Genomic DNA, 23,163 nt, shown 5'->3' on the forward strand with positions numbered 1-23,163 from the left:
TGGTCCGCTCCCGAAGGTCGCGATCTTGTGCAGCAGACCAAAGCTAAAAAGCATTGATTCTAGGCTACATGCACTCAAACAGACACGTACATACACGAGAGCACACACAGACACAAACCACAAATATCAGTCGATTGGGCAAATCACCCTTTTATTTTGCACCAGTAAGCATTTCCAATCAAAAGTAAGACAAACTATGTATTGTTGTTTTTTAACGAACGTCATTGACAGTACGCATTGAGCGGCAAGAGCATTTTATGGCAATTTTTCATGTCTTTGAGGTTACGAAACACTTTGTTTGGTTCCATAACCTTGAGGATGGGAACAATTTAGAACATGTACTCTAAAAATATGGTAATTAAGAAATATTAATATGCCAATTCTTCATTTTGCATTTTGTTTTGAAGTTTTTACATGAATGAAGCATGAAGCGTTCATCTAAAGGGAAACATTCTATTACAAATATCGTTACTGTATACCAATGGCTGATTTCTCTCATCTAGTAGTTAGCTGAATTCTTCTAAACACTAAGATGACATCATATACTGACATATAGTATGCCCTCAAGTGAACACCACAGGGGAACAGACTACTCCGTCCACTGTTGTATGTCTTCTGCGCCTACTGCTGTGTGCCCCATGACGTTAGCCAATTCTGTGATGCTGATTTTGCCGTCTTTGTTGGAGTCGGCAACACCAATCATGGTTTTGACAATCTCTTCGCCACTTGCAAGGCCGAGATACGTTAAGACTTCCTTCAGCTCATTTGGCTCAATGAAGCCACTCTTATCCTGTTCGGTAAAGGTAACACATTATAATTGTGTATAAGATGATTGCACTAACCGTTCTCCAAGACAGAGCCTTACCCATGGCCTGTACAAAACTAGGTATACATGAAGAGTATACAAAAAGGAATAAGAAAGGCACTGACAATATGTGAAGAGGAAAGCGTCTTGAAAATCACCTACATGCATGATCTTAACTATTTGAATTAGGCGCTACATTAAGTACATACGCCAAATATTTTCATCATCTTTAATACCTTGTCAAATTTGAAAAAGGCATCCAGGACTTCCTCACGTTTGGAATTTTGGATGGCCTTCATGTCAGCAACCAGGTTCTTAAACTCGTTCAACTCCAGAACCCCATTTTTGGGCGCCTTATCATAGTGGATCATGATCGCCTGGGGTGACATATAGGAGGAACCATTGTTTGATTTTATGTTTTACTTCGTAACATTTTCTGAACATTTAGGGGTGGGGACTGGTACATTGTAGAAAGTTCCGTAAATGGGTGGGTCGCGACTACTCTCTCTTGACAGCCAGGGGCTAAATTGCGAGGAGCTTACAATAGTCTGGGTTAGCGGGGCTAACTCACAGAGTGACCTGCCATTCGGCGCCTCTCAAGTGACCTCAATACGATTGTCAAATGTTTCTTGAGAGAGCTTTCATTTGGCACCACTCAGGTGACCTCAATACGTCAGTTATTGCCCCAGGTGTGGCAATAGGACTGGAGGGTCAAACCCTAGTACTAATCTAAGCTTCTCGTAATTCATCCCATGGCTGCCAAGAGAGAGTAGTCTGCCGACCCAATAACAATATAACAATAACAATGATAGTTATGGCAAAATACGAGTTTATTCATTCCCACCAGCCGGCAGCCAACAGAAAAAAAACACACTGATTTTAAAAGTCTACCAATGCCGTACCTTAAGAAGGCCAGAGCTTGCAGTGACGTTCAGTTCCTTCAGTGCTGCCTGCAGCTCTTTTGCGTCCATTTTTCCATCATTGTTGACGTCATGCTTTTTGAAAACCGCTTCTGCCATGCTGCCCTGTTATCAAAAATAATCAATAACGCTTCCACACAAAAGGCACCTCCCCCAAACTTCTCATGATCATGTTAGGCTAACAATAAGACCAAAAATTCTATGTACTTTGATAGATTGTACAAAGAAAATTGACTTTTATATCTTAGGTCCGGATACCTCACTCAGTTTCTAGCCACTTCTTTCTAGTGGAGCCATAAAAGGTTTACATCACAGGATAATACACTCATGCTGCTTTCATATGGAAGTATAGTGACTTTTCAATGGTCAACAATAAACTACCAACAAACTAGAAAAGACAAAAATACCCAATGGTTGTACTCATACAAGTACATAGTTATTACATGCAGTAAATGGCGGATAATAAGAGACTTCGCTTTTCAAAAATGGCGGAGCTCGACGACATTAAATATGATTTTTTTTTTACAATTATAGGAATATTTGAAGCAGTCTAAAGAGAACCAATATCCGGTATTTTTTACAAGTACATTTGGTGCGAGTTGTTTAATGCTATTTTGATACTTTGTAAAGGAACCAAACTCTCACCTTTGCTGGTTGGATTTTGTGCCACACGTTCAGAAGACAATGACGAGGGTGAATGACAACTGGGCCGCGGGATGATGTGCTCTAGTTATTTTTTAGTTGTGGTTCGACCACTTTAAATGGGCATTTTGAAATATATCTGTTGTCACCTTTGACAGTAAGGTTGTGCTTTGGGTGCTGTTTATTTTTATATGGCTGTGTTTATTTCTATTTCCATGCACCATAACAATCAACAAGCTGTGGATGAATGTTGATGGTGGACAGGGTTCTCGAAAACGAAGGTCAAGTTCGATAATGGGCCTCCTGGCGGCTTTCTACAAAACTGCAGCAAAACGTCTAGTTTTGATATTTTTTTTTTAAATGGCTTGAGTTTCAAAGAAACTCGATGTCGGGCACAAATCGGCTTCCGAGGATGCAACAAAGAAGCAAAGTGTAAAAGCAAAAGTTACAAACGATGGCTATACTTTTCTGACCTTGTTTGACACCCATGGAGTCCATAGCTGTTGACGAATTTCAACTCATAGCTCTCCCATTTCTTGATTCAGTGCCGATTTGTCTTTAAGATTATGATTTAGATTTAATGTTACAAGGAATTATCATAGGGCGGATTGAGGGAACGATACTGTTGGATTCTAATTAAGATTCATTGTGTTTTTTGTCTTTTACCCCGCGACCTTGTGGTCGTGGATAAAGACCCGTAGATTCCAGGCTACAAGCACTCACATAGACACGTACATGCACGCGACCATACACAGACACACACGCACACACATACAGGCACATAGGCACGTACATGCACGGGACCATACACAGACACACACGCACACACATACAGGCACATAGACACGTACATGCACGGGACCATACACAGACACACACGCACACACATACAGGCACATAGACACGTACATGCACGGGACCATACACAGACACACACGCACACACATACAGGCACATAGACACGTGCATGCACGCGACCATACACAGACACACACGCACACACATACAGGCACGTATACATAGACACACTCATACTCCAACACATACGAACATAGACAAATAACAGGCAGTTGAGCAGAGCACCATTTTATTTTGCACCGATTAGCATATCCAATTAAAAGTAACAGACAAAACGTGTGTTTCTTTTCTACCTACTGAGAGCCAAATTTCGCATTTATGGCAATTATTCATGTCTTCGACGTTACGAAACACTTGGATTCAATCTTTCCTTGATACCTTCTTGATCTAAACGATAAAAAACGTACTTTGAAGATGGAGACGAAGAAATATCAGTATGTCATCTTCAATCTTGCATTTAGTTTTTACTTGAAGCATGAAGCGTTCCTTTAATCGTTACTATATTCCAGTAGGCGATTTTTGTCACCAAGTAGTTACCTGAATTCCTCTAAACACTATGGCATCATTGTATGCTCGCAAGTGGACACCACAGGGGGACAGAGTACTTAGCACTCCGTCCACTGCTATATGTCTTATGCGCCTATTTCCCGTGCCCGATGATGTTAGCAAACTCGGCAACGCTGACTCTGCCGTCGCCGTCTTTGTCGGCAATGGCAATCATGGCCTGGATGGTGTTTTCGTCACTTCCCATGCCGAGTGACGTCATGACTTCCTTCAACTCATCAGGCTCGATGAAGCCACTCTTATCCTGTTCGGGTTAAGTCAACACATAACTTGGGGTGGGTACCGGTACACTGTCCACTGGACACAACATATCACTAACAAGGTCTTGTATGCTGGCATACCATAACTGTCCGATAAGATTCGAACTAGAAGAATAAAGTTTGCGGGACACTGCCTTAGGAGCAAGGAAATAGCTGCTGACCTGGTTCTCTGGACACCCAGGCATGGAAAGAGGAGGCCGGGTAGGCCACAGTAACATTTATAGACATACTCAAGAAAGACACTGGCCTTGAAGTTGACAACCTACATCAAGTAATGATTGACAGAGACATATGGGCTGCCATCACAACTCGAGACCGGAAGGACTCGCCTTCAGCAAGTAAGCAAGGGTGCCGGTACAGAAAATTCAGGTCCAGATACGGTCCAGGTCCAGAGGATCAGGTCCGCACCAGAACCTGGACCGTACTCGTATTGTATGCGAAAACTTGTGAGTGGGTAATGATTAAAACAATGGTCCATTTCGCTACAAGGGAATCTGTTTAATGGGGTATCTGACATCTACTTCCTATCTTCATGTATTATTTACGACACTAACTTAGAATGAGTTTCACTGAAGAAACTTGGTGAAATGTACTATCCTTTACTTCCATCGTGTTATTTTCTTGCACCAGTAAGCCCCAAAACACGTAAACGCCTGCTGGTATAATCTGCACGTTTTCCACTCGCTCCAAAATCATTTTTCTCCTGTTCTATTTTACTTCCTTGTTAAGAAAGATAATGATATAAGAAGGACAGGATATTAGAAATAAGTAGTACATGTATAATCTCAACAAGACAAATTAGGCACTGCGTATACAGGACTATTTCTATTGCCTTACCTTGTCAAAGGTGGTAAAGGTGTCCAGGACCTCCTCAACACTAGCATTTTGGATGGTTTGCAAGTCAGCAACCAGGTTCTTGAACTCATTCAACTCCAGAAGACCATTTTTGGGTGCCTTGTCATACTGGGCCATGATCGCCTGGGGTGACATGGGAGGAACCAGTGTTTAATTTACTATCAAAACCTTAGCACATCCAGGTCAAAAGATTTTTAAAAAAAACGGAATTTCTGCTCAGTACCAAGGTCACGTGTTAGGGGGCCCAAAATTGACCCTGACCTTCGTCTTCCCCAAATCTACTATCACATCAGATATCATTGTAATCCATCCAGAGGTTCTTGAGTTATGCTGACTACAGAAATAATGACTACACGAACAGACACACCCAGAACTATATTCTTCATTTTTCATGGAGATAAAAACACACCAGTGTACCTTACCTTAAGAAGATGTACACCGTACCTTAAGAAGATCCTTGCTTGGCGCCACGTCCATCTCTTTCAGCGCTGCCTGCAGCTCTTTTGCGTCCATCTTGCCATCACCGCTGGCGTCAAACTTTTTGAAAACTGCTTCTGCCATGTTGACCTGTGGGTGAAGTGATTAGTAACGCTTCAACACAAAAGGCCCCTCCCCCAACCCTCTCTTCATGTTTAACCATCAATAAAGGGGTTGAATGCCAGCAAATTTGATAGATTTGGCAAAATGTGGCTTTTATATCTTATGTGTGGGTAGCGCACTCAAATTCTAGTCACCTTTTTCCAGTGAAGTCGAAAAAGTTTTCAGTCACAGGATAATATACTCATACTGATTTCATACGGAAGCTTCAGTGACACAACAAATAAGTTCAGTGACTTTTAAATGTTCAGCAGTAAACTACGTATATTGTTAACAAACAAACTAGAAATATTTACGATAAACGTTACGTTTTCACGTAAGCCCATACAAGTACATGTAACAAATGACAAATAACAAGAAGAATAGATTTTCAGACATGACTGACCTCGACGACACTCCTTTTTTTTTTTTTTTACAAGTAGGAAAATTTGACTTTGAAGCAGTCTATAGTTTTAACCAATATCTGCGATAATTACAGTTTCTACAAGTTGCCAGAGCTATTTTGATACTTAGTAAGGAACCAAACTCTCACCTTTGCTGGTTAGATTTTGTGACACACGTTCAGAAGACAATGACGAGGGTGAATGACAACTCGAGCTTGGGAATATAGGTGGGGTGGTGTGTAATTATTTTTGAACTGTGGTTCGACCACTTTGGGCGTTTTGAAATATGTCTGTTGTCACTTGCCAAGAAGGATGTGCTTTGGGTACTGTTTATTTGTATGTGGCTGTGTTTATTTCGATTTCCATGCACCATAACTATTATTAGTATCAACAATTTGTGGGTGAATGTTGATGTTTCCTTGGAAGGTAGGGTTCTTGAAATCGAAGCTCATGTTCGACGATAGGCCTCCTGGCGGCTTTCTACAATACTGCAGCAGAAATTCTAGTTTCGATATCTTGTGTTCTAGACATGCTATGGTCATGATTTCAGTGCTAGATGGCTGACGTGTTTTAACTGTTGCTTCTACTTTCAATGTAATGTATTTCATGTTTGTAATGAATTTCTGGAAATGTAAGTACTGGTAGTTTACATATCTGTACATGTTCATTTCATTTGTGAAAAGAGCTACATTTTGGCATGTAGAAATAAGTGTTTCACAGCTGTATGCACAGAAACGTGTAACTGCTATATGCATGGAGTACGCCTGAATGAAGCACGTTCCGTCCTTGTGTGAGGAACGTGCTATAATTATCCATTGTCTACTTGCACCCAAAGCAAACATCAAATGAGGTGCTTCAAAATACCTGTTGTCCTCTCATACGGGTTGATTTGTACGTTATATAACAAGCTTAACCCATGATTACATTTGACATAAACGTTTTGGATTCTCAACCAGGCTATGACACAAGCGTAGATCTAGGACACCATTTTCTGTCACGTGATCTAGCCAGATTTTACGCAGAATGTCCCCCCTTTTGGTCGTTAGGTCCCCCTTTTTGTCATTAGGTTATCGTACGACAAACGTACCAGGGTCGTGGGAAAATCTCCTGATATCGCCATGCCTCAGTGGTTCGAGTCCTTGACTCCACATGCCCGACAATTACCTTTCAATGTTATGATAACTGCAAGAATTAACTTAACATTAGCTTATCTTGAAAATTATATACTTCTAGTAGTGCCTTGAAATAGTAGCCATACTCTTTCTACGGTGGTAGATTTGACTAACTCTCTGTGTAAGTTCATAATTGACAGGAGCATTATCTCAATTATATGTTTGACAACAACAATATTGATTACAGGGTGCACTGATCTGAAACATGACAAGTTAGGTCGAGCAGAAGTAATGCGCACTTAAATGCTCAGCCGGGTGCAGTCGGCCATTGTCTGATGTGGGTCTTCTTTTAGCAATGTCTCATAGGCTAGCCTTGAAATACAAGCAGTTCGGTTTTTGTTGTCATTTTTGTCCTGTGTATCAATGTATCGTGGCCTCACAAAGTACTACACTACATCTGAATCCAAGATCACAAACTAAACATCCCCAGTGCATGTACGTTAGACTGTAGGATGTTAGCATGTTTGCATGGGGAAGAATATCACAAAGTACAATTGACGCAAGGTATTGGTATTGATATCTATAGAACCAAAGAGTATGTGAAACATGCAATAAGTTTGAATAGTTCAACTCATTTTTTTTCATTTTTTATTCAGTTTCATTTGATTCATACACAAAGCTATCATGATGGTGGCTTCCTTCTGTTGTTATATTTTATGGCGACGCCTCAAGGGCGGGGCCATTTTCCGCCTTAACTGTAACAATCAAAAGGCATAGCATCGTATTGAGGATTTGCTATTAACTTGAAAATCTAGTTTAACTTGTGATATTCAACACAAAAATTGGACTCACCCAAATTTTCGACTAAACAGCACCAGTATTTGTCAAAGAATGAACAATCCATTGCTGTGTTGGATATTACAGTTAAACTAGCTCAATAATATCTGCTATTGCCTGTATGCAGATGTTTAAAACTAACAACATTAAACTGACATTTGTTTCAAACTCAAGGTGCCTCACATATTTAGGACAACGGTTGTATTTTGACCAGAAATTTATTTTGGAAACATTCTTGTATTCAATATAACCAACCACTGTTAACATGGTCAGCCTTATGGGTAACAACTATGGCTTCTAATGGTCCATACAAAAAGTGCATGAAAACAATCAATGGTAAACCATGTGGTTATATAACATAGTACAATAGAAGCCGTTTAATTGCATATCCCATTCGTTAGCGTATTTCGTGCAATTATCCAAGTGGTGCATCGATGCAAAGTTATCTAACCTTGGGACACCGTACAATCAACAGAAGTGTGTGGAAATCCGCTATGTGAGATTGTTTTCACGTTGGTAGAGATAGTTTCTACCGGCGCGTCAAAAAGTCTACGAAGGGGACCAGCTTAATGACTCCTTATGATATTTTATAGACATTTTTACCGGCAGTGTTCTATCTCGCCTTCACATATCTTGATTGCACTCACGTGACTATGACGTAATCATTGTCTACCATGCTGGATGGTTAAGCGTCTTTGTTCCAGGTGAAATAAACCTTTTCAATGAAATTACAGGTACCTTAAACATGCATTTATATGTTCAACAAAAGCGACATTAACTTGTTTATATGGATGACACCCGAACACTCATCAATTGACGACCATACTATAACTCGTATCATGGGAGCATCAAAATTAGCAAATAAATGCTATCATTATTGTGTATTACAAAAAAGGCGAATGGACACTAATGTTGTAGAATACCTTATTTATATGTTTTTAGTGCACGTAAGATGTTTTGGTCCAAGTACTTTTTGCCGTATGTACCAGCAAAAAAAAAAAAGAAGCAAAAAATGTATTTCGAGCCCTGATCAAAGTGTTCCAAAGTGAACAAAATGAAAATGAAAGAATGAAAATACGGTATCATACCGTCTCCTTAGTTTTTGTGAATTGTTTACACTTCCCGATCACTTAGATTTCACACGTTCTATTTGCCCGACTCTCCATAAATAATTTTTTGCACGCTCACATCATGTACGGTGCCTAGAGTATGTCATCCATATAATCCAATCAGTATGGCCCAACCAGCTTGATAGCTCTTATTTTGCATGCAAACACTATGATAATCTTTATTGCTAAAAGTGAAACATTAGTGGTATAAAGGATAAGTGACACAAAACAAGATGGTCATTTATGTTACAATTCTAAACCATATACATCCGTACACAAAAAAGCGCTTACCAACAAGCTTTCGATCAGTCCTCTGATCCTTATCAACTTGAAATGACCCAAAGCCTAAGTCACACCTTTGACCCTTTGCTGACGTCACACTTCCGGTCTGGATGTGTGACATAGGCTTTGAGTCATTTCAACTTGATAGGATCAAAGGACTGATCAAAAGCTTGTTGGTAAGCGCTTTATATTGTGTACGGATATACGGTTTAAACTTGTACCAATGTTGACTACGGTCACAGATGAACTTACATTCAAGTATAAGAGGGTCATTTGTACACCGCCCTGCTACTTGTTGTCCTACTTGCCATGCCCGACAATCTTGGCGAACTCGATGATGCTGACCCTGCCGTCCCTGTTGGTGTCAGCAGCGACCATCATGGCCTTGATGGTGTTCTCGTCATTCCCTATCCCCATCATCGCCAGCGCATCCTTCAGCTCGGCTTGCTCTATGAAGCCGCTTCCATCCTGTATGGGCAAATTTGACACATGATATTGTAATAATGTAATCTACATTACTATCGTAATGACTTCTACAGGGGTAGGAGGAACCCCTTACATCGGAAGTCGGACGTGGTCGGAAGTCCTCCTAGGAGACGGATACTCCGAACAACAAAGCCACACAAAAAAGAAGATTTCGGTATGGTGGCTTTGAAAAGGCGTCTTCTGACACCTGTTTCGCCATACCTTCCATTGTATATGCACATGGAGAATCTCAATAAGATAAAATCAAAATAAAATCTATACATACAAACAGAAGTAGAAACAAAGTGAGTCACAAACAAATACAAAAAAGATATCAACTTTTGGAGTTTCGCATATCGTTTACATCACTGGTTCTCTTAAAGTCTAAACATTCTTTGACAAATTTACCTATTTGTACTCACTAAGGGTTAATGTTACTTTATCTTCTTCTTAAATGATATACACAAACTCATTGCAATTGATAAAAGTGATAAAAATAATTAATAGGTTATTTTGCTATCTATGTTATTTAGTATACCAGTGACACAGAAATTGCAATAAAGCAATGGCATTGAGCGTAATCTTTGCAATTTTAGGGGATTTGGGGACTTCAAAGTTGGACCATAAAGTACTTAACAATTGACAGTTCTATAAGAGATCAGTACATGTAGGTGTCCTTCGCCGGACAAGTATGGCAATGGGTCGATGATCGCTGTTTCTCCCATTGCTGTACCTATTCTTCATGATTGTGTTCTAACAGAGAAAACTATCATGGAGAATATATTCCTCACCTTGTCAAAGCTCTTGAAGATTTCGTAAGTGTCGTCAACAGTAGCTGCCTGGATCGCCTTCAGGTCGGCAGTGACCTTCTTGAACTCAGAGAACTCCAAAAAGCCGTTTTTGTCCTTGTCGTATTGTGCCATGATTTCCTGCAGTCACAATGCAAAAATTAAGTAAATTGTTACCACTCATGTTACTTTATCCGATCCGTTAGTATTCCGGGTGTTTATACCGGCCGCTGTGTTATTTGCTAGGCTATAAGTTCAAATTTTCACGAATGTAATTTCTGCCATGTAAGTATGACAATATGAAAATACGAGTAAAGTTTTTTTAGGACTGACGCTTCTAGTTTAACAAACAATTGTCTCTTATGCATTTATCCCCTGGGGAAAGGATATGCAATAAAGATTATTATCATTATTATCAAAAATATGTTGTCATCATAAAGACTAAAAACCGAAGCGCCAATCCATACCTTAAGAAGATGGGGACTGGCCGTCACATCCAGCTCTTTCAGCGCTGTCTCCAGCTCTTTGGAGCTCATTTTACCGTCATCGTTGACGTCATGCTTCTTGAAAACAGTCTCTGGGTTCGCCATGGTGTCTTGGGCTCGGTCAACGACAAGTCTGTGTTTTAAGAAATACAAGCGGGTAACGCGAAGTTGAACAATTTATACTTTGCTCGTTTGTATCGAATATCCGACAAACAGGGCGTAACACACTAGGTTTGTACTGAACGTCTAAACAGTACAAGCTGCATATCTTGACAAATTTATTTGATCCAATCATACTGGTGCCCAACCACTTTCCTTAAGTATGGTGGGTTCTTTAACGTACCCAAATATGTCTCTCTTCAAAACACGAGACCTCTCCATTTGACGTCCTATCCGATGGAATTTGTTTTCGCATGAGTCGAGTGAGAAACGAATTAGCTTAAGTGCCTTTACCAAGCGTACAATAGTTCGGGACCTGTCAGGTATTGGAACTCGAGGCTTTGAGTCAACAACCCTAACCACTAGGCCATCCGTGCTGGTTAACGGTACTGGTTTCTCTGGACACAAGCACAAGCACATGCACACATTTTCGGGACCCGTTAAGATAGCACTAGTACTAAATTAATGAATATATTTCATACATCCATTGATTTTACAAAATAAGCAACAATGCTAAATATATGTATATTACGCAAGGTTGCTTATTTCAATCGTACATATGTATGTTTCATACATTCTATATAAAGCCAAACTTACCTTTAGAGAATAAGATACGCGTCTGAAGTGAGGATGAAGATATCGTCACACCACTGCGAATGTTCGAGGGTATTACATGTAAGTATGGGTGTGGTTGGGATATCGGGTGGCTTTATTTGGCACTTTGGATAATTGAGGTGTTCTGAAACACAAAAGATGATTTGATATGCATGATATCATAATTTGTTTTGAGTGGTGCTCACATGCGTATCGTAATGTTTGTGTAATAGAATCCAGAAATAGACCTTTTATTGAGATTAACAATGGCGGCATATAAAAACATGACACGACTCAATACCTCTATACAGGTGGGGAACAACTAGTAGTCGATACAACAAAAGCATATAACAGACAATTGAGGTACGAAGAACTTGAGTGTTTCTTGTGAAATACATTGTATCTTTGTATCTAGATCTATAGCTACACTAGTTCGCTATATGCACACATGCATTTGTATAGGCACGTATGTTGACTTTTAATATATAAAACGTATGTATACGCATTTCTTTGTTATTGGGGTACGACAGTAGAAAAAGAGTCTTTCATGTGCTATAACAAAACAGATAGCTACATTAATTGTGTCCTTTAAAGCTACATCTCAGGTCTTCACATAGTCTATTGTGTTGCTGCTCGAGTGATGTCATCGTCCGCAAGGTCACTTACATATACATACTAATAGCCTCCTTTGCAGGCCCTCTAGGTTTACTGACATTTATCTGCCCAACTTGACTTAGAACCGTGATAACAAAGACATGTGTACAAAGATACGAGTATCGTGGTCTAGAATATAGGTTTGACTTGCTGATAGCGAACTAGAACACAGTCCTGGCACAATTATAGAATGTACTGACCCAGAACATATGCTCGGTCGAGCAGAAGTAATGTATAATGTGAAGGTCTATTTCGTAATATGCAATCAATCCACCAATAAGCACTAAGTCCTTCTTGTCGGTAGTACCACAGATAATGTTTATGCTTTGTTTAGGAAAAGTGTCAGGATAGAAATTAAGTATGTGTGCTTAGTATATTTCTTTTCTGCACGACAAAACGTTTTTTTTTTTCAAGTTGAAAGGATCACTTCCCAATTCGGGATGGTTTGGGTTCGAATGGGGGTGTTCTGGATTGGGGTTGGAATGACATCATGTCTGGGTTCGACAACTGTGATGTCATAGTTTTGAGTGTGATGCTTCGTCACTTAGTTTGTATGAAAAGAGAGAGAGAGAGGGAGAGAGAGAGATAGAACAATGTCCTGTAAAATGTATACGACTGAAGAGTTGATGAAATGTGTATCCTACTTCAAAAGAATCTTTTGACTTTAAACTCATTAAAAGGCATTTGCACTACAATTCGAATATCTTTGCAATATACCCAGCTAAAAATGCCAGGGCGTTCCCTAGAAGCCTTCAAACACAGCCGGTATGCGTCATGGGCGTACATGTAGAACAGACAACCAGATACAGTTGAGTGCGTGGTTACCAGTGGCGGCGGCCATGTTTAATTGACGTCAATTAAAAAAAGCCCTTACCTCTGTTAGAGTAGTTATGGAACCCATGTTTAAGATTAGTATTAGTCCCGTCACTCTAGTTTTTGTACTCCTTTAAGACTTCAGCACGTGTGTTGTAGGATAAATTCAATGTAGAATCAAGGAGGTTTTATCAAGGTAAACCTCCTTGGTAAAATACAGGCCACCATTTATTTACATACAGTCCTACATTTTCACCATTACCAAGAAGCGAGAAGAAGCCGAACTTTTGTGTTAGACTAGATTTGTGATACTTTTACATGTATATATCCTGACTTGTTGTGACCTGTACTTAGCTCGGTTGGGCAAAACTGTACAATAAAGGTCTTCATTCAATTCACCGCTGAAGGCATCTGTTGGTGTTATTTGTGTCAATTATGACCTATCAAAGTTCCATAGGACCAAGGAGGTGATACAACCTCCTTGATAGGACATATTTACTGAAAACATCAACAGAAGTGTCCCAACTACAGCTGTATTGCAAGGATTAGATGCGACCATGGGTTTTGATAAAATAGACTATAATAGTGATAACTCACAACAATTACGTCATAATACCATGATTTAATTGACCACAAATTTACCGATACATTGCAACGTCATTATGGGTACATTGAGTTTTGTGTCAACAAAAGTTTACTGTCATATAGCAGATGACAACCTTTGACGATTGTATTGTATATGGAACTGTCAATGTTTATACAAATGATGATACAATATATGTATGATAAACCAATTTATGTGTATAATTTGTTATCAAACTTACCTACGAGTTTTATAGCTGGCTATATTGGCATAGTGGATGTAATATGAAGTTGAAGGAGTCAAAATTCATCTACGGTCACTTCTTATTTTCACCATTATCATCACAATCATCATCACAGTCATCAAATTTACCATCTAATTTTACTACTATGAATACATAAGATTAAAGATCTAATTGTGCGCTTAAGAGTATATTGTGTTGTGTTATGTTTGTTGTACACATGCGTTTCATCATGTTTTGACATTTCCATTAGCCAGCTTGACATTATGACGTAGCATTTTCGAAGTATTTTTTCTTCTTTCACTCACTCATTATACGGACTCTTGTTCTTAAGCTTGCGAGACATATTCTTAATCTTCCGATACGAAGGAGAACAGTTCTTCCTTTTCTTGTTCTTCTTACGACGACACGGCAAGTTGGTCCGGGCGGTGGGTGTGCCTTTCCGAGAGGCGATGGTGGTGGCGGCGTTCAGAGGCGTAGTAGTGTTGAAGTCTGGTGGCATTTCGGTAATGTTAGTAGTGATATTGGATGGGTATTGAGTGGTAACATTGGTTGAGGGTGTCTCTGTAACATTGGTCGTTGTGTTAGATGGTATTGGCGTGGTTGTGTTGGTTGGAGGCGGAGGTGTTGTAACAATTGTTGTACCGTTAGACGGAATAGAAGTGGTTATGTTGGCAGGAGATGCTGTTGTAGCGTTAGTTGTACTGTTGGACGGAATTTGGGTTGTAACGTTAGTTGGAGGTGGTGTTGTAACGTTAGTTGGAGGTGGTGTTGTAACGTTAGTTGTTGTGTTAGATGGAACTGGTGTGGTTACGTTGGTGGAAGGTGGCACCGGTGTTGTAACATTGGTTGTAGTGTTAGACGGAATTGGGGTGAATGTGATGTTAGAGGGAGGCACTGCGGTTGTGGTGGGGAGCCCTGGACAGTCAGTCTGGTCCGTCATACGGAACAAGGCAGCGTCGATCCCCATCTCTGTCAACTCGTACACGATATCCTTCATAATGTCTTCATCTGCACAAACACATAGACACAAGGTCTCAAATTAGGGCATGTTCAAGAAATGTATTAAAAATTGCCTTTCCTGGTGTAGCGCCAAATTTCTGCTCGATCCGCCAGATGTTTGTTTTGCGGGGTACTCTGTTTGTTCGTTGAGTAAAGTTTTTAAATTGGACGTAGTTCGATGGAGGCTTCACTGAGAAATTCAATATGGTCATGTTGAATCTTGAAATCTACTGTAAAACCCCAATCATTGTTGGGCAAGTATTTGGCAGAGGTAGAAATTTAGCTGGACTTCGGGCCCAGACATGATGTATAGAAAAAAAAACTTTGCAGAGAAATTCTTTCTATTTTTTGTATTCGTAAATTTTTAAGGTAGGCTATTCTCAGTCTTTCAAATTGTTTATCAAATCTTGTAAGCACCCCCCCCCCCCACACACACACCGAATCTTTCAGCACGGCCTGTCTACTGACCCAGTGCCCGCTCTCTCCCCAGAATCCAGGCCATCTCCACTTTAAACAGACCCCAGACGATGTTGATACATGACCAGACCACCGCATAGCTGCTGTAGTCTGTATCCAGGACCCAGTACGGGCCTTTCGGGAGGAAACGGGAGAATCCGATCGACAGCTTCGCAGGCACCTTAGGATCCGGTACATAGGCTCGACCTACAGCCTTCGTGACGTGGCCATGTCCGTCTATACCTTTGGTAAAAACCTTAGGTGAAGAAAAGAAAAGAAAAAGAAACATACGAAAGTCTTAATTTTCACTGCATTAGACGTATGAGATATACGTGCATGTTAGTCCTTGTCTTAACTGGAACGAGAGGCGATATCAACTTTCTACATTTGACCAAGGAGGTCCTTGATTTGACCCATTGTCACATCATGCAGAAACTCCACAGTGATTGAGTCGGACATCCACGATCCAGAAGATTGAGCGACTCAAATTCCGGTGAGTCCAATATTTGTGTTACAGAATAGTTTATCTCTTCATTATGTATCTTATCAACTCAGATGAACTTTCTAATTGATGTTAGTGTTTATTGCATATGGTCACTTCAACATTCAAATACATCATACCAGTTCCTATGGCTAAGTTGGATCGTTACACCGAAAGACGGTTATATCGGCTACACAATAGATGACTTTTAATATGAATGTAGAACAGTGTAGAAAAGGATTAAGATTTTACCATTCCGTTGAAGAAACCTGGTGAATAAATGCTCATTAAAAATTTTGTAGTTAAAGAAAGACCAAATCTGATAAATACAAGTCAACAGTATAGGTTATATCCGGGAAGGAAATTATGCTGTTACAAATAAAGACACAAGCACTGGGAGCTATTTCCTACCTTGATACCGCCGTGTCTGCCATGACTGTGCATGTAGTACTCGGCTTCAGCACACTTCAGTCGTCGCTCGAACGCGACCGGGAAGCGGGCGATCTCGTACCACCGTCCCATGTAACTCTCCACGCTCAAGTTTGCCTTCACCGAGAGGTCCGGACATTTTCCACCGGAGATCTCCCCGAATCTCTGACCGTCAACGACAAAAACAACAGCCGAGAGGGCCAGGAGAAAACCCAAGTGCGCCATGTTTTCTTCCAAGGTGGTTGACACAATTCCAAGAAGCTGACAAACTAAACTGGGTCCTGTCAGTTCACAGTGTACTTAAGGGTTGGGTTCATTGACCTTTTCTGCTGCGTTAGCAAGTCGCGCACTCAGTGTGGCACTGCCCTAAATTTGCCATTCCACTTAGTGCTTCCAGGGGCTATGATATGACCTCCATTTACAGAGAAACAAGATAAGCTTTCACGCTAGGCCGTGTTTTGTCAAATATACGTACGGGAAGTGCTGGCGATTGAAAGACGTCGGTCTCTTATTCCTGACTTATTCGAAGGGTTTTTGTCTTCATAACTTTCTTGAAGATACTGTTGGTGTCACTCAGATTATCATAGTTGTATTGGGTCAATCGCAGCAATATATGCATGGCTGTGTATTTTTAATAATGACACTATTCAAACCGTCTTATATTTCTGTCCGTTTGTTTGTTTGTTTATTTGTTTGTTTCTTTGAAATGTAAAATGAACATTTTCATTCTACTTTTCTACACTCTATTATTCTTGGCTTAAAGTTTGTTACAGGTCGTTTAGAGTTGACATCACTTTAAGACATAAACAAAATTTCAGATGGTTTTCATCAAAGCGTTAGCTCATGGCAGCGGTTCAAGGAATGTCCTGGGCTATTTATAGGAGTGTCCGTCATTTCAAAGCAGACCGAGCTCAATCCTGGCATAGGGATTGCACATTCACACCATGCACTATAAAACCTGTCATACCCCCCCCCCCCCAAAAAAAATTACACAAGCAACTTTATATGATTTTGGAAACGGTCAGACGTTTCTTCAGTGTCACTGACCAAAAACACCGGATGATTGTCTGAGACGTCTGACCGTTTCCAAAATCATGTCCAGCTGCTTAATGAGTAACTGCTTTTTGGCGTATCTTTGGATAAGCCTTTGGCTTTATATCTAACCCTCGTCGACGTAAAATCTGTGATAGCAGATAACCTACAACTCTCGCTGAGTATTAGAGGGCGCTCTTCTGAGGAAGCCATCAATTGTCTGTCCATCGGTGCAGCTAGCTGTTAGGTCAAGAGATCGAAGACGAACGTCACTTTGTCATGGATTGTTCTCGATATAATGATAAACGCACAGATCTGTTCACATTACTTTCCGCTTGATCTAAAGAATTTGCTACTCTCTGTTCGATAGATAAACTTAACTACATTCTTGGAGGCGATAATCCTCACTGTGTACAAGTAGGCAAATATATCCACGAATGTTTATACCAATAGTGTAAATGACATGCTAGACCCGGCCCTATATGTTGATTTATTCATACCTATAGATATCCGTATATGTGTGTTTAGTTGTACTGTAAGTAGTTGTTATACATGTAGACCTTACGAAAGTCGCTGTATTTTTGTCGCGTCAATAAAGATTATTGTAATAATTATTGGACAGCTCAGTCTTAAAACTGTCTACGATTACTTTATCATTCAATATATATATATGTATATATATATATATATATATATGTGTGTGTATAAATCGAAGTAATGAATTGATGTATTACTTTCCCTTTATCATCCTCAAAATATGTGAAAGGTTTACGTTTGCAAAGTAAAAGGGAATATATTTCTTTATTATCTATACTGAAAGGTTTAGGAAATTTACAAATTCCACAATGCTGATCTTTCCGTCCTTGTTTTTGTCCACGGTGTCCATGATTGTTTGTACGATGTCTTCTGTCACCGGCTCGTCACGGAAATATTCCTGAAGTCCCTGTCTCAGCTCCTCAAGGTCTATGAACCCGCTGCCGTCCTGAATGGAAGAAGCGTTGCAATTGTGAGGATGATACTCATCATTGTGAGGATGATACTATCTTTACATGTTACGAGTTACCACTAAAGCCCCGGTCACAAAGCGCGTACGATTCCTTGCGATTCCTTCCGATGCGCAGTATGAGCGCAGTGCGTCGTAAGTCGGGGGAAAATCGGAAGCAATGGTTTAAATATATAAAGCCGTGGTCACAAAGCGCGTAGTGCATCGTACGATGAGGTCATAAGAGCGTACCTGCGTCAATCGCAGTAAATCGGGGAGCGTCCTATGACGAAAAATAGAGCTGAAATGGATTTTGAACATGTTCAAAATTTCGCTATCGTCGTAGGATTTTATATGCCCCCATAGCACACTTCATTACGGCAATTTTTGTCTACTGATGAGGTTATAGATTTATGAATTGTTAGCATGTTGTGATGGTTTCAGTTTTCCCTGATATTGTCGATATTGACGAAAAGGGAAAATACATCAGTCGCAACTGCCACAGTCGCAACCAGAGAACAGCGCGCCCCGCACAGGTGATGCAGACAATTGTTTGATCGCTTCATGCACGTGAGTTTATAATTAGATCAATTCTAAGCTCTCGTCGGTCTTGGGTCAGTTTACCATAATCGTAATAACCATGGGGACAACTCGAACATAGAGGCAGGCTCTATGAGTCGGAAATATATGATATAATGCTTATGATATGATTTTTGTATGATGGCATCTTTTTGTTGATAGCATATCATGATAAGATCTTCGAAAGAGCCTGACACGTAGATCCGGCAAGCAGGCCGAGATGATCATACCAGTACTCACGCTTGATTTGAACTTTTCTTGTAATATTCTTGTTGTCATGGTCTCTTTTAATTCATTTTTACAGTTAAAGATATTATAGGAAGGTATTCAACAGCTAAGTCCACATTTTGTTGGTTAAAGAAGCACAAAAGCGGCCAGGCGGCTATTCAAAAGAGACACAAGTGAAAAATCGTACGACGCTGGAAAAATTTTGAACATCATCCAATGCATTGCGATGGCTGATTTTGCTTAAGATTTTGCTGCGATTTACTGCGCTCATCGTACGATATGCGGAATATACCATCGCAAGAAATCGTACGCGCTTTGTGACCGGGGCTTAATGCTACGTACACGGTCCCATTGGAAAAGAACAGGTCCCTTTTGGGAAGTTTACGGGCTGTTTTTCCGAACTTTTGGGAGTGACCGTTACATGACCCCGTGGGACTCCCTCCGGCTACCGGGCTATTTTGGGCAACGGCCGGACCCCTGGATTCCTTTTAAGAAAGATTTGCAGTTAAAAGTTAAAAGTAAACCCGGGACCCGGCAACAGATAAACGCCGTGACCTAGTCGTGAACATAACGAGAGGTACCACTGTGGTATCTGGTAGTCCAATTGGACAAATTTGTTGCCTGACTAGGGCTTCATCCAGGGACACCGGACCGCACCATTAGTTACAGTTACATTGCCGAACCAATGCCCCGCCGGGTAGTCAACGGTCTGTGTGGGCCAAATAGGACACCTTGTGGCTTTTAGGCTAAACTTGGTTGGGTGTTCGTTTCCAGGTTGAACAGCATTTTTTCTTCAAGGCTTTTCGCATTGAACTAAAGCATAAATGTTGCCAGGCTTATAGGAAGGGGAAGGGAGTGTATTTGTGATATATGAAAGAGCATAGTACGATATAGTAAATGCCGTCGTACCTTGTCCATTTTGTTGAAGGTTTTAAGGAGTGTTTCTGGGTCCACATTGCCGATGCTTCTAAAGTCTGCAACAAGCGTGTCAAACTCCACCAGATCCAGCTGGTCGTTACCGTGTCTGCAGTACTGGTCCATGATTGCCTTCAACATATGGTAAAAATAATTACATGTATGGTCAAAATACATTAACAAAAAAGAACATTATCATTACTGCCATATATGATTATTCTCCAACAAGATAACGAGGTTATTTGTACAAACTGAGTGTTTTATTATAATTTGTAATGTTTTATTATCAGTCGAAGTTCCGGATACCGTCTGTCAGCTTCATCAGGGGAATACTAACTGGCTACATTTCGCACCGCAGCTACGTTTTTCTGCTAACGGTAGTTTACATTTATCCGCGGGGTAACCTTTATCCGTTAGTTTTGAAAATAGGGTATTTAGAGACATCAACCCGACAGACGGTGATGGTGTCAAACTGCAATACAACTAATATTTTTTCATATATTGAAAGTATTGCAATTTGAAGCCATCGTGAGGTCGAATTGATATACATGAAAACACTGTTTTTTAAAACAACAGATAAAGGCTACCCCGCGGATAAAGGATTTATCAGATACCTTTATCAGTCCTTCCGTTGGTACCGCGTCAAGATCCCAGAGAGCGTCCTCCAGCTCAGAAGTACTGATGTAGCCGTCTTTGTTGATGTCAAACTTTCTGAAGATTTCTTCAACGTCTGGGGAAGTGACTCTAAGACGATGGGACAAGAGAATAATGGTGAAAGTAACCTTTTTGTAGACAAAACATAATCTCCAAGCAGATCCTACGATGCCATAAGATAGTATCAAAGCTGGCCAAGGAGTGTAACCGGCCAAGGGAGTCAAACGGGCAACGGGAAGTTTGATACAGTAACTATACATTACGCACCGTGGATCTGGTTCGAGATTAGACAAAACATGCACGCAAGTAACTGGGTACATTTTCCAAACGGTCAAACGGCATCCGCTATCTTTTGTCAGTGACTGAAAATTCTTTACTTATTGTCTATGTCTAACAGTCATCGACATATAAAAGATTGATTTTACTAAGTTTGAAAATTGTTGAGGATATTTTTTCTCAATGGAGAAGGAGTCCCAAGCCGCATGCGAAGCCAAGTGTCTAAAACAACTACTATACATTCTCCTACGCAGAGGGACCACAGTCGTGACGAAACGCCAATAGGCTGAGTTAGCTAGCCGTTGAGGACCGTGCGTTGGAGGATGCTGCTATAAAGCATTGGCACAGACGGAAAAGTTTGGTTTTACAATAGCGTTAAGCTGTTATTGACCATTCCTCTCTAATACTTTAGGAAGGGATAAACATCACCGTGTGGTTTACAGACGTTAGAAACGGTCGCAGTTAAAACGGTGAATCAAACCTCACAAGTTAATACATCTATATGCAAGCTTTTTAAAATCATATTCGTCAAACCATTTGAAATGATAGCTGTATAACCAACCTGATAGTTGGGACTGGAGCCGATGGTGCGGTCGGCTTATTTGAATCACACAGCCCGGCCATCACATGGACCTTTGACAAAAGCGCTCCGCTCCTAAGGCGTCACCAAAAAAGCTACTTGTATGTTCCGTAAACTAGAAATGTGAATAGTTCTTGTATTGAGGTATTTGTTTTCTTTTGATGAAAGATATATGTATATATATTTAATAAAATCGTTGCCTTATACTAAAGGAAAGTGTAGAACTGCTCATATAAGACAGGACTCCTAATAGTTATACGTCAATCCAATGAACCATGAAGTCAGAACCCGGAAATGTCCTATAGATTAGGCTTACTCGGTGTAGACAACTATTCTTTGTAGCCAAACGCTTACAGTATATTCCATTACACAAGTTCCAACTTTAAATATGGAAGTCAAGGATAACCCTCCATTTTTACTGTATCCGTAAGTAATAAATGGAAAGCACGTATTGGTACCGAAGTTTGCTGTAATGCATAGTGAATCTTGCGCTAAAGTTACACCGCCATTTTGAAATGTTACGTGTAATGTTGTTCTGCAAGTCGGTATGACCAGAAAGAGATTTCCTAAGAATGATAAATTTGCACGGCATTGCATTACAGTGTCTAAATCCCAATGATTACCATGCATCTGTGATGAAAATTTACGGTGTCACTACTATAGTACTGATTGTAGGTCACTCTCACCTTTTTGAAATCCTTTAGACCTTGAAGACTCAAGGACGACGTCTTGGTTACTTCGGCCAATCCGGGAAAAATCATTAATACCTTTGTTCAAACTTGAGGGTGTTTTGATTTTGTTTCACTCTTGCATACCTGTCTTTGTGTTTGACATATTCTTCATATCAAGTTTGAAGTGTAGTTTTAAGAATACACAACAGATGTCAATGCCCAAGACCCTCTCTCAAGCTTAATGGTTATTCCCGTATCGGAGTGTCACCAGTGGTTCAACTACTCGTTAGGAATAGCTGAAGGGATGACAACAAAAACAATTACCCTGGGACAGTAGACGTCATTTTCAAACTTCTGCAGACAACATGCATATGGTTCACTTATTGGCCAAGGAAATGTCCTCAATACTTGTTAGATTGTTCTCACTAGACTGTTTTGTTGCTTTGTTCTCTTAATGCTAATATTCGCATTCAAGTTGTTCACGGTTAAACAACTTCTCATTAGATTTATCCTCGGGCCAAGTCAAAGTTGTTCCCTTTTCCCTGTGTATTTACATTTCTCCATAGATGCCGAGGAGTGCTATTAGATGTTTGCGCTCACGTGATTATGACGTAAAAGTCAACCGCCATGTTGGATGGTTAAAGCTTGAAGTTTCGAAAAGAGCTTGAATCGTTACTAGTGATTTCAGAACTAGAAAGATAACATTTGCAAGCAAGTACCTTCTAATGGCATATGGCCTAACAAACTACTACCCTCTTTATCAAAACTGACACATATTGTGACCGGCCCTCCAGCTCTGTCCTGCCATTTGCTACATTACATAATGTAATCGAACACCACAGCGTGCCTGCTACTTTACCAATGACCATGGT

General features: G+C 40.3%; 5 protein-coding genes across 6 annotated transcripts; all 5 read right to left on the bottom strand.

Moving 5' to 3' along the window:
- Positions 1-215: 215 nt before the first annotated feature.
- On the bottom strand, positions 216-1,178 carry LOC118428217 (calmodulin-like protein 4). The gene is made up of 2 exons (XM_035838225.1): positions 1,042-1,178; positions 216-790 (listed from the first exon to the last, which is right to left on the bottom strand). The coding sequence occupies exons 1-2, from the start codon at positions 1,174-1,176 to the stop codon at positions 590-592; spliced, it is 336 nt and encodes a 111-aa protein (XP_035694118.1). The 5' UTR covers positions 1,177-1,178; the 3' UTR covers positions 216-589.
- A 2,259-nt stretch (positions 1,179-3,437) lies between these two features.
- LOC118427502 (calmodulin-like) lies at positions 3,438-6,143 on the bottom strand. The gene is made up of 4 exons (XM_035837334.1): positions 6,034-6,143; positions 5,349-5,471; positions 4,887-5,027; positions 3,438-4,033 (listed from the first exon to the last, which is right to left on the bottom strand). Exons 2-4 carry the CDS (start codon positions 5,463-5,465, stop codon positions 3,866-3,868), a joined length of 426 nt encoding a protein of 141 aa, XP_035693227.1. The 5' UTR covers positions 5,466-5,471; positions 6,034-6,143; the 3' UTR covers positions 3,438-3,865.
- A 3,326-nt stretch (positions 6,144-9,469) lies between these two features.
- LOC118427908 (polcalcin Che a 3-like) lies at positions 9,470-11,864 on the bottom strand. 2 transcript variants are annotated; one of them, XM_035837872.1, is made up of 4 exons: positions 11,719-11,864; positions 10,945-11,095; positions 10,481-10,618; positions 9,470-9,692 (listed from the first exon to the last, which is right to left on the bottom strand). In XM_035837872.1, exons 2-4 carry the CDS (start codon positions 11,065-11,067, stop codon positions 9,525-9,527), a joined length of 429 nt encoding a protein of 142 aa, XP_035693765.1. In that variant the 5' UTR covers positions 11,068-11,095; positions 11,719-11,864; the 3' UTR covers positions 9,470-9,524. The 2 variants fall into 2 exon arrangements, with proteins under 2 accessions (XP_035693765.1, XP_035693766.1); XM_035837873.1 differs by lacking the exon at positions 11,719-11,864 and having other exon boundaries at positions 10,945-11,567.
- Positions 11,865-13,616: 1,752 nt separating this feature from the next.
- LOC118428330 (uncharacterized protein DDB_G0290587-like) lies at positions 13,617-16,787 on the bottom strand. The gene is made up of 3 exons (XM_035838382.1): positions 16,357-16,787; positions 15,477-15,720; positions 13,617-15,017 (listed from the first exon to the last, which is right to left on the bottom strand). The coding sequence occupies exons 1-3, from the start codon at positions 16,597-16,599 to the stop codon at positions 14,311-14,313; spliced, it is 1,194 nt and encodes a 397-aa protein (XP_035694275.1). The 5' UTR covers positions 16,600-16,787; the 3' UTR covers positions 13,617-14,310.
- A 1,401-nt stretch (positions 16,788-18,188) lies between these two features.
- LOC118427713 (calmodulin-4-like) lies at positions 18,189-21,816 on the bottom strand. Its single transcript, XM_035837625.1, has 4 exons — positions 21,603-21,816; positions 20,725-20,854; positions 20,105-20,242; positions 18,189-18,388 (listed from the first exon to the last, which is right to left on the bottom strand). The coding sequence occupies exons 1-4, from the start codon at positions 21,662-21,664 to the stop codon at positions 18,215-18,217; spliced, it is 504 nt and encodes a 167-aa protein (XP_035693518.1). The 5' UTR covers positions 21,665-21,816; the 3' UTR covers positions 18,189-18,214.
- Between the last annotated feature and the right edge of the window lie 1,347 nt (positions 21,817-23,163).

This window comes from Branchiostoma floridae, chromosome 12, assembly GCF_000003815.2.
Source record: "Branchiostoma floridae strain S238N-H82 chromosome 12, Bfl_VNyyK, whole genome shotgun sequence".
Lineage (NCBI taxonomy): Eukaryota > Metazoa > Chordata > Leptocardii > Amphioxiformes > Branchiostomatidae > Branchiostoma > Branchiostoma floridae.

Coding starts and splice junctions, on each gene's coding strand:
- LOC118428217 (XM_035838225.1), bottom strand. CDS start 1,176: ATGATCCACTATGATAAGGCGCCCAAAAATGGGGTTCTGGAGTTGAAC. Junction 791..1,041: donor CCTTTTTCAAATTTGACAAG/GTATTAAAGATG, acceptor TTTACCGAACAG/GATAAGAGTGGCTTCATTGA.
- LOC118427502 (XM_035837334.1), bottom strand. CDS start 5,465: ATGGCAGAAGCAGTTTTCAAAAAGTTTGACGCCAGCGGTGATGGCAAG. Junction 5,028..5,348: donor CAAGCAAGGATCTTCTTAAG/GTACGGTGTACA, acceptor ATGTCACCCCAG/GCGATCATGGCCCAGTATGA. Junction 4,034..4,886: donor CCTTTACCACCTTTGACAAG/GTAAGGCAATAG, acceptor TAACCCGAACAG/GATAAGAGTGGCTTCATCGA.
- LOC118427908 (XM_035837872.1), bottom strand. CDS start 11,067: ATGGCGAACCCAGAGACTGTTTTCAAGAAGCATGACGTCAACGATGAC. Junction 10,619..10,944: donor CCAGTCCCCATCTTCTTAAG/GTATGGATTGGC, acceptor TTGTGACTGCAG/GAAATCATGGCACAATACGA. Junction 9,693..10,480: donor TCTTCAAGAGCTTTGACAAG/GTGAGGAATATA, acceptor TTGCCCATACAG/GATGGAAGCGGCTTCATAGA.
- LOC118428330 (XM_035838382.1), bottom strand. CDS start 16,599: ATGGCGCACTTGGGTTTTCTCCTGGCCCTCTCGGCTGTTGTTTTTGTC. Junction 15,721..16,356: donor GCAGACACGGCGGTATCAAG/GTAGGAAATAGC, acceptor TCTTCACCTAAG/GTTTTTACCAAAGGTATAGA. Junction 15,018..15,476: donor GGGGAGAGAGCGGGCACTGG/GTCAGTAGACAG, acceptor GTGTTTGTGCAG/ATGAAGACATTATGAAGGAT.
- LOC118427713 (XM_035837625.1), bottom strand. CDS start 21,664: ATGGCCGGGCTGTGTGATTCAAATAAGCCGACCGCACCATCGGCTCCA. Junction 20,855..21,602: donor GCTCCAGTCCCAACTATCAG/GTTGGTTATACA, acceptor CCATCGTCTTAG/AGTCACTTCCCCAGACGTTG. Junction 20,243..20,724: donor CAACGGAAGGACTGATAAAG/GTATCTGATAAA, acceptor CATATGTTGAAG/GCAATCATGGACCAGTACTG.